The sequence below is a fragment of the Chenopodium album genome, chromosome 7, assembly GCF_948465745.1.
Source record: "Chenopodium album chromosome 7, dcCheAlbu1.1, whole genome shotgun sequence".
Taxonomy (NCBI): Eukaryota; Viridiplantae; Streptophyta; class Magnoliopsida; order Caryophyllales; family Amaranthaceae; genus Chenopodium; species Chenopodium album.
The window spans coordinates 43,074,980-43,085,197 of record NC_137840.1 but is presented as its reverse complement, the minus strand read 5'-3'; the positions used below and the strand labels follow the sequence as shown (position 1 = coordinate 43,085,197).

Below are 10,218 nucleotides of genomic sequence, written 5' to 3'. Positions count from 1 at the left end.
ACATGAAATCTTGCACAAAGGATCTGTTGTGCGCCTTGTGTTCATTACTTCTTGCCGCCTGGAGGGACATGAAGTTTGTTTGCATCCACCAAGTCCTGAATGACGTCCTTCAAATTCCAACATTGCTCCGTAGTGTAGCCCCTTCCTTGATGGTACTTGCAATGGGCATTGGGATTCCATTTAGCGCTCCTTTCTTCAAGTTTTGGCTCTGGAAATGGCCCAATAGGTGTGATCAAGCCTTGACCATAAAGGCAATCAAAGGCCGCATCATAAGTCATTCCTAAAGGAGTGTAAGTTCTTTTCTTCTTGGGTAATGGAGCATCAAGAGCTAACACTTCATTGAGATTAAATTGGCTTATATTGTTGGTAGTATTTTCGTGCTTAGAAGACGAAGAAGAAGGGTGGTCGTTCTTCTTGTTTTTCCAAGTGTTATTATTGTTACTCCAGCAGTCTTTATTAGCTCATCCTCAATATTAATATCGGTGTCGTATACAGCTTCTAAAGTGTTCAGAGGAAGAAATTTGAGATGTTGCTTGTACTTGTGAGTTAAATTTTGGATGAAGAGGCGAATCATCTCTTTTTCTTTGGGAGGATCTACCAAGAGTGCAGATGTTTCCCTCCACCTGTTCAGATAAGCAATGAAGCCTTCATTCTCATTCTGTTTGAGAATGGAGAGTTCACGTTCACAAATTTTACTTTAAATGTTACACTTGTAACGGTTCATGAAACTGTCGGTGACATCTTGCCAAGTCGCAGTACGCTTGGCATCTAGGGAATAAAACCATTGTTGGCAAGCATGTTCTAAGGAGAGAGGGAACACCGTAGGGAAGAATGTTACGTCCAATCCCTTAAGAGCCATGGTTGCAGAGAACACATTCAAATGGAATATTGGATTGTCAGTAGGCTTGAACTTTGGAATATCAATAGTGGAGAACTTTTCAGGGAGTCTGTCCTTCATATCTAAAGGAGTGGGAGGCCATTCTACATAGGTGAAATCCTCAGAATTCTTGCTCATTTGCTCTTTGATCTTGTCCATTGCAGCCGCGGTAACATTGTTTTGCTCTATTGTGTTGACTCTGGTAGTGAGTGCTTGTAACATGTTAGACATTGTCTCAATGGACTTGTTAATGTTCTTAATATCTTCCATAGTGACCATTGGGACAAACTGAAAGTAGTTTGAAGGTGATAAGTTACGTGGAGATGGAAAAGTTCTCTTTAACGCCTCTTGGATTTAAGATATTGTTGCGGTAATGACTCGAACCGTACCAATCTACCCCTGCTCCTTGACCAAGTGTTGTGATATAAAACAACTGCACTTAATTGTTTGACACATTACTCAAGATAGGAAAAAAAAAAGTCATTTGAAAATGGGTGAGAATAACTCCGATCCACTCATCTTTTATTATGACGGAAATGGGGCTGCATGAACCTAGTATACGATCATAAACAACATGGTGTATGACTCGAGTAAAAAAAAATAAAGAACATGTGTGGACTATACTTGACTCGTGAGTGATTAAGTGATGTTATAAGACTCGTGGTATGATCGTATGGCTAGACATGTGAACAGTAACAAAAATGACAGACGCGAGGACCAAATTAACACGGAAGACTAAAAAAGCCGACTAGACTTATTTCCTAGGCACCGTGACACGGCAAACTGTACCGTGTCACGGTACAAGCTGCCGTGACGCGGTGATCTTTTTTTTTTTTTTTTTTTTTGCTGGAATTCTGTCGTGACACGGTGGACTTTCCCGTGGCACGGTGGATGCTGACGTGGCACAACAATTTTTTTTTTTAAATTTCACCGTGTCACGGTGGACTTTCCCGTGGCATGGTGGACTTCGACAATTTTTTTTTAGTTTACGCTAATTACTAAGTGAGTACGGTCTATTGGCAATCGTTAGTCATAAAATAATCCACCATAGACAAAGAAAGATCGTGAAGGTTAGGATCAAAACGACTAAACATAAAACACGTAGGCACAATGATGCAAAGAATAGTTCGCAACCTAAGGTTAAGTTCAATGTTCGACTATGGTCAGGTTTATTTGGTGTCAATAGGGTACCATGGTTAAGAGTTTTGACGCGTTAGCAAGGCAACCTCCCTTGAGGGTGTATGCCAACGGGCGGCTCCGCGAGTTCGTGATGAAATCGAACTCAACTCCATGGTTTGGGTGGATTTAATAACTCAGATGAACCCTTATTGCCATGAGCGTTTTTGGGTTGATAGAGCTTCAATCCCCCGGGGCTAAGACGCATGTAGAACACACACGTTTTTTCAGAAAAATCGAAGGAAGTTGACTGTGAGAAGAGAAAACAAGCCACCGAATTGATTTTAGGACTGTCGTGACACGGCAGATAGCACTGTGCCACAGTGCAGCCCACCGTCCGTAGCCCACCGTCTGACGGTGAAGTGTACCATGACACAGCAGATTCTACCGTGGCACGGCAGTCAGAAGATCTGACTAGTGCCCTGTTTTCCTTTGTATGCAATCAAGTTATTCAATTTTTCCTACGGGACAGACCTAAATGCAACGTTAAAACGTCTATGCTTATGCAAAAATGCCAAATTAATCAGAGGAATATTTTTCAAGAATCTTTCAAGTCTCATCCACTCATCTTAATTAAATACCGATCCCTCAAATTGATAAATAACCAAGAATCCTCTCTAGTGGAGTCGCCAAATTGTAGGCGTCGTTCGAAGTGTGCCTACATTAAATCATGTGTGAATATGCTTGGCACTCATAGGAAGTGGGCTTTGACGTATACGATTAGGGACAAGGAAAGTAGGGAGCCACCAACAAGTTTTTAAGGAACTTGTAAACCGTTCACAGATCATAAAAGGCAACCACGATAAAGGGACAACGAAGGCAACAACGATTGACCCGTGAATGTTACACCCCATTCATAATCCATGAGATTACTAACTCCATATGGTTCGGAACCACGAAAGGAGGATCGGGGATGATGGTACGAAGTGAGTCATGGAGTCACATTCGCCCGTATTGGCCTCTACTCGATTCTTATAGTGAAAAGCATTCATGCGATCTCAAAGGCATGCAAACAAAGATTCAATTTGCTCCAAACTATTATTATGCTAAATTGGTTGAATATTAATGCAACACATAATTCTAAAATATTAGTGATCACTTGATTTAATAACAAGATTAAAAAGGAACCTAAACAGGTTGTCCAAATTATCTTATTAGGCGTGATTTTCAATTACATATTCCCTTTGAACATGCAATATGGTGATCAAATAGAATAAACATAATTATTGGAAGCAATTCAACAATAATAGCGTAAGTCAAATCAAATATGAAATAACCTAATCATGATACTAGCAATATTAAAATAAAATAAGAGTAATTAAATTAATTAATTACTCGCATTCTGAGCGTTCCTTTAAATTGCTACATCATGAATAAAATATTAGTAACTTCAATTAAAAATATAAAGCAAATAGAAATTAAATTAAATTAAATAAAAAAGTAGAGTTAATTTGGTCCAAACCCTCAGTTATTTGTACCTTTCACGCCTTGGTTTAAGGACGGAACCTCGGGTGTTGTATGGACTCCTTGGAGTACTTAGGGGAAGAATGGTGTAATTAGGAATATAGGTTTAAAGCTTAGAATATGGGAGAGAGAGAATAAAATAATTTTTGGTGTAAAAGAGAGAAAGAGAGAAGGATTTGATGCCCCGAACTGCAGATATGAGGGTCTTATTTATAGGGAAATTGAGTAGAGGGAATACACGGAACCCTAAAAAGATAAAAACCCTAAAAAAATAACACCGCGACACGGCAGAGAACACTGTGACACGGTGCCAGGCACCGTCAGATGGGGGAAAATCCCGTGACGCGGTGGACAACTGGAGTGACGCGGGAAATATTTGACCTACGGGAAGTGAAGACGCGTGAAGAGTTTACGCGGAAAAGACACGAGGAAATTCCGCGACACGACACACGTACCGTGACACGGCAGTGTCCACCGTAGCACGATACAGTACACCGTGTCACGATATGGGAAAACGCGGAAATTACACGGAAAAAGCACCGTGACACGGTGAGAAATACCGTGTCACGGCAGCAGGTACCGTGTCACGGTAAAAGGTACTGTGCCACGGTGGAATTTGACGCAAAAAAGCTTCAAAAATGGCACCGTGACACGATGTACAGTACCGTGTCACGGCACCAGGCACCGTCAGACGGGGCACACTCCCGTGACACGATGTTTTTGCACTGTACGCGGTGATTCCAGTTTTTTTTACCCATTTTAAAATCATCATAACTTTTGATCCGTAACTCGAATAAGACATATAATATATCATTGGAAAGCTTATCAAGTCTACTTTCCAACCCAATTAGAATCAGATCAAAATGATTTGTAGATTTTAAGATATGGCCGTTTTAGTGGAAGGGTGTCGGTTTTAGGCCGAGTTTAGTGTTTTGCTCATATCTTTTTCGTTATAGCTTGGAATTGGGCTTATGATATGTGGTTGGAAAGCTTATTTTAAGGCTTATTCAACCAAATAATAATTGGATCAAAATTATAAGACCGAAAAATCAGTTTCTCTCGGTTTTGCTATGTGGACACGAAAAGTGGAAAATAGGTTATGGTTTAGGGAAATGAGCTAGAAATTGGATTGGTTCATGAAATATATTGGATAGAACATGGATTTAAGCATTCCAAAGATTAAATACTCAACCCGATCAATAATGGCGGTGAAAAGGTGTTCATCATCGGGTTTGGTTTTGGGGAGACATTTTTAGGTGTCTACACAGTAAAAATAATTTTCAGTAAACATAAGTTCAGTTCAGTAAAATTCATTTATCTTAAAAAAAATTATAATAGAAAATCAGTAAAATTAATTTCATTTCAGCAAAAATAATTTAAGTTTAGTAAAATTTATTTAAGTTTAGTAAAAATAATTTAAGTTCAGTAAAAATAATTTAAGTTAATAAAAAATAAGGTGAAGTGAACGGGATTGAAGTTGAAAAACGGAAAACGGTGTTTCCCCTCACGTCGACTCCATAAAAAAACGTCTCATGGTAGTAAAGCCAACGCATTTACTTTTTTACCCTTACTAAACGGAAGTTATAATTCTACCCCTGCTAGAAATTTTCTTGCCTGTACTTGTTAGAGCCTGGAACATACGCTCATCAAAAGGCCACAATGGTACAAGGTCATTGTTATCAACAACCACCAACAAACTTAAAATTTGAAATTCAAACACATTAAAAACCCATTTTATACTCTGCAATCTTTCATTTGCAAAGTAAGAGATTAACGTCGTCTCCTTCCACAACACGCCGCAGCTATGTCCGATACCGCAGCAGACGAAACTCCAGTCGCCGTGGAAATGCTTAACACCGCCGACGCTGAACAACACCCGCCACATTCATCGGACAATCTTTCTGAAAAGATGGAGAAGATGAACATCTCTGGTTCATCCTTCAGCATTTGGCCCCCAACTCAGCGAACCAGAGACGCTGTAATCAACCGTCTCATCGAGACGCTTTCCACCCCTTCCGTCCTCTCTAAGCGCTACGGATCTTTGCCGCCAAACGAAGCTTCTTCCACCGCTAAATCCATCGAAGAGGAGGCTTACAACGCCGCCGCCGCTTCCTCCGCTCCTGCTTCTTCTGCTACCGCTTCGTCCATAGATGAAGGCATCGAGATCCTTCAGGTTTACTCTAAAGAGATCAGCAAACGGATGCTTGACGCCGTCAAATCTAGGGCTGCTCCTCCTTCTGATGTCTCCGCTGCACCTGAATCCGATCGCGCAACTGTTGCAAGTGAGGAAGTTTCTTCTTCCGTTGATAATGAATCTTCATATTAGGGTTTAATAATTCTAATTATCTGTTGAACTCCAGATCTGTTGCTGTTATGGCTTTTTTATCTACATTTTCTACGCTAGGATATATTCTAGATCTTTTATGCTCTTATAACTGCTATATGATGCAAATTATTATATGAATTGGGAATCTATCTCATTTTCTGGAATTTCGGAGGTACTTGGTGATGATAATTGTGTATCTTTCATTGTCTAGTAAAATCTGGCTAAGCTCAACCTATGTCGAATGTGGTAGGTGGTAGGTGGAATGTCAGTAATGCCGTAATAGTAAGCATCATTAAGATTTATAACCAGATTTAGTGTCATGTATCGGATTTTCTTGATGTTGTTGGTTAATGCTTTCATTGACCGTATTAATTTGATATGTGGCATATCCTTGCCTCTATGGAAGTCTTACATTCGTAAGAATTGTTTTCTGCACCCTGAAATTTTCGTTGCTTAGCTACCTGTTTTATGATTAAATGCTTGCTAAAAGACTTGAAGTAGGCTGATGACATGTTCTCAGTTTTTTTTGATGATATTGTACATTTGTAAGTACAACACAGTTAACAACTGCCATCTTGCATATAGTATCGGGATTGAGCTTATACCATTCCACTTAGGGGGCGTTTGGTTCACATAATTAAGGTATAAGGTATGGGTTTAAAATGGTTTAAACCCATACCTTATGTTTGTTTTATGATTTTAAGAGTTTCAAACCCATACCTCAAATCCCCAAGGTATGGGGTTTAGAAACCTTGGGGGGGGGGGGGGGGGGGAGGTGGGTTTGACTCATTCCCATACTTTTAGGTATATAATAAAAAAAAATATTGAATTTCATAAGCATACCAAACATATGGTATTTAGGATCAAGTTCCAAACCCATACCACTATGGTTTCATTCTTGATTCCAACCCCATACCAGTTTGCGAACCAAACGCCCCTACAGCATTACGGCTTTATGAAATATGATTCAGTATGACCACTCACTAAATTTTCCTTGGAGAAATTTGTGCTTTGTTTATCCCGTTTCTTGAAGCTTCATTTTATTCAAAATGCTGTTTTTCCTTTTAATTAAAGTTTATGTTTCTGGAATAAGTTTGATATATCACCCTTGGTCAATAACTTTATTTCAAATTGATGTAATGTGTTTTCCTATATTATAGAACTTAATTCCTTGCTGATTTTTTGTGTCTTTCTGTTATGTCTTTTTGAAGGTTCTTTGGCCTTTTCAAGAGTATTAGTTTTCTATTAATAGTGGTGTTAATTATGTAAGAAACAATTCTTAATGTTCTGATGCTTGAAACTCAAATCACTGTACATTGATATTAGAAAAAGGGAATGAATATCCTTGTGACGTTGTGATCCTAGTTGTCCTGGTGTTATTATGGTGAAAAATCTTTATGAGAATGCTAATGCTTCTTTTGATGAAGATTCATATTCATGAGAGTAGGGAGAATATGTACTGTTATGAATAGTAAGACTAGTAAATGTGTTGTTCTAGACTTCTCAAAATTGACCTATACCAAATTAATTAACATAGAATCCAATTGTACCCAGAATTAGATAACCTAAGTTTGACATAAGTGGTAATTACTTGACTCAAAGATTAAAGGCATTTGCGATTCTGATAATGATCATTATCCACTTTTGCAGTAAATCAGTTTGATTTTTAATTTTTAATTTATAGTTATGGAAGTATTAATCTATCCTGTTATCTGACCCCAAATTATTTTGGAACTAAGGCTTTATGGTTGTTGTTGTAAGTATTAATCTATCATAATTTGCTAGCTACTTGTTTCTAGAGCTGAATATGATATTATCAAAGACTAACCAAAATGAAACTTCACCTATTTATGACTAGCCCCATTTGATGATTGTTGTTTGCCAAAACTTTAGTTGCTGGCACTGTTGATGCCTTCTTTGAAATGTGGATGAAGATGATTTGGAGACATTTTGATGAGTTGATATGGTTTTATAATTTGGATCTCTACTAATGATTTGCTGGAGATTTAGAATCCCATTTCGTGGTTTTGAGAAAGAAATTAAAGATGATTACAGGAGCTTAATACATATGAAATTATGGATGCTTAGATTGCTGACTCCCTTTTTTCACCTGACTAATGAAAAAGTGGATGTTTTTATTAATGTGGCTTGAAATGGTCATCTAATGACAACTATATTATTCATGTTAGCTTAGAATATAAATTTGGTGCTATCAAAGGGATAAATCACTGTGTGTATCACTAGAATCACAACTCTTGTGTGCTGAAGCATGTGCGACTATTTCTGAGATCTTCAGTTTGAGTATTTTATTTTTATTGTATATGCCAATGCGAAGAGATATTGTTGGGGATTCAAGGTGTGATACTCTTTTCGTCTTAAAACTAGAGAGAGGAATCATGCCTATGCTTCTGATGCCAATAAATTTCTTTGCAGCATGATGAATGGTAGATAGTGATTTATCTATTTGGACCACCATTTACTATTTGTAAATAACTTCCATTTGTTTATCATTAAACTTTCACCGTGTTCTTTTTTTTCTTTACACTTCTATTTTATTCCATTCTCGCCAATTGACTTTTACACTTTTACTCCCCTTACCCTTCACAAAATGGACATACTTTTTTTCCTTTTTTCCTTCAAATGTTGATGGTCTGTAACCCCACTTTTTTCAATCTGTTTTTACTTTTCTTAATTCTTGTGTAACTAGTAACTGTTAATTTCACCAAGGGATGGCGGTAGTAAATGTTTTTGGGTAGTTAAAAATTAGAAAATCTCTTTATATAATTTATTGTTTAGGTGAACAATGCATTTGTAAATTGTAATTGCCCATATAATAGCAAAGAAGTAATAAGGCTAGATAAACAAGCTTTGATGTGTTACCTTCTTGCTCATTGTTGAGCTTGTAATTAAATGTGCCTATATATATATATATATATATATATATATAATCTTTTTTGACAGAAACATACTCTTTATGGTTCAATAATCACCTCAGAAAAAAAAAAAGATTGGTGATACCAGTAATCTAGTTGGAACTACAGAATATTCTCACCATTAGTCATTCCCCCCCCCCCCCCCCCCCCCTTTTCTCTAGAAACTTAGATTTTTTTTTTTATTTAATTTATTGATTTTTGGGTAGGTGGTGAGTGTTTACTTTTGTTAGTTCTTAGGTTTATAGGTGTGGACATAATGAATGCTTAAGATATGCCTATGGATTTTGTGAGTTAACGGTACAATTAAATTTGTTGCTACATAAAATACTTGCATTCATATTTGATTAATGCTGGATCACTGGCTTCGTTTTGATCAGCAGAGGTTGCATGGCAAGGTCATCCATGTGATCTATCTTAATTCTGATCATAGAATCCCAAGTATTGATGCTGATAGTTAATATGGTATAACTTTTGTGCTAAATGGTTTACGAAACTGGACAAGGACACCCAATTTCCTATCCATTGATTTATTCTGTCTAAAACATTATACTGTCATTGTTTACCTTACATTGGTAAGATGGTTGCTTTCTTATTGGATGGGGCCTATCCCAGGTCGCTGATAACCTGAACGTTCCCTACTTAATTTGGGGTGGATATGGGGAACCCATTCTCGATGGTTTGGAAATATATCCATTTTTTGATTGATTGATTTGTTTATCTTTACTGGCACATTTTAATTGAAAGGTAGTGTTGATTTGATCAGTTTCTGGAGAATGTGAAGGAGACAAGGCTGTGAAGTTTGAACCTATTTTCCTTGTATATTTCTTTCAGAATTTTGGAATACAAATGTTTATTTTGAACTCTATTTTTTGGTAGGGGTATTTGATGGATGCATGAGTTATGGTGGTGGTGGTTTGTAGACTTTGGTACATGGATGTACGAATGTGTCATGCCATATGTGTAGGAGGTTTTTTTTTTTTTTTTTTTTTTGGCAACTGTTTCTTGTGCAAGAAATTATTCTGGTAAATCCTGGTATATTAATTTGTGAGGTTAAAGTTTTTGCCACGAAGTTTATAGTAATAGTGAAAGGCTTGGACTTTTTTTTTTCTTTTTTTTTTGGGGGTGTTTGTGTGTGTGTGTTGTTTTGGGGGTTTGGGATGGGGGGGGGGGGGGTGGAGGGATTGTGTGAATGCCTTGATGCATATTGTTGCAAGCTATCATCAAGCTTGTTTCATTTTGAACTGTGGGATGTGGAGCTTATTTTTCTAGCATATATTTTAGGACTCAGTGATTGCGTGTTAAAACTGATCAGTTTTTCCTTTAGAGTAATCCATCACTCCCTTCTGTTTTTTTTAAGTGTTACCGTTTGACCGGCACATATTTTTAGGCAATCTATTTTATTTAAATAAAATAAGAGGTAAGTGGGGTAGTTAGAGTATTAA

General features: G+C 37.4%; 1 protein-coding gene across 1 annotated transcript; it reads left to right on the top strand.

Moving 5' to 3' along the window:
• Nucleotides 1-5,177: 5,177 nt before the first annotated feature.
• Nucleotides 5,178-6,007, top strand: LOC145637832 (MFP1 attachment factor 1-like). Its single transcript, XM_081688857.1, has one exon. It carries the CDS (start codon nucleotides 5,322-5,324, stop codon nucleotides 5,841-5,843), a length of 522 nt encoding a protein of 173 aa, XP_081544983.1. The 5' UTR covers nucleotides 5,178-5,321; the 3' UTR covers nucleotides 5,844-6,007.
• The last annotated feature ends 4,211 nt before the right edge of the window (nucleotides 6,008-10,218 follow it).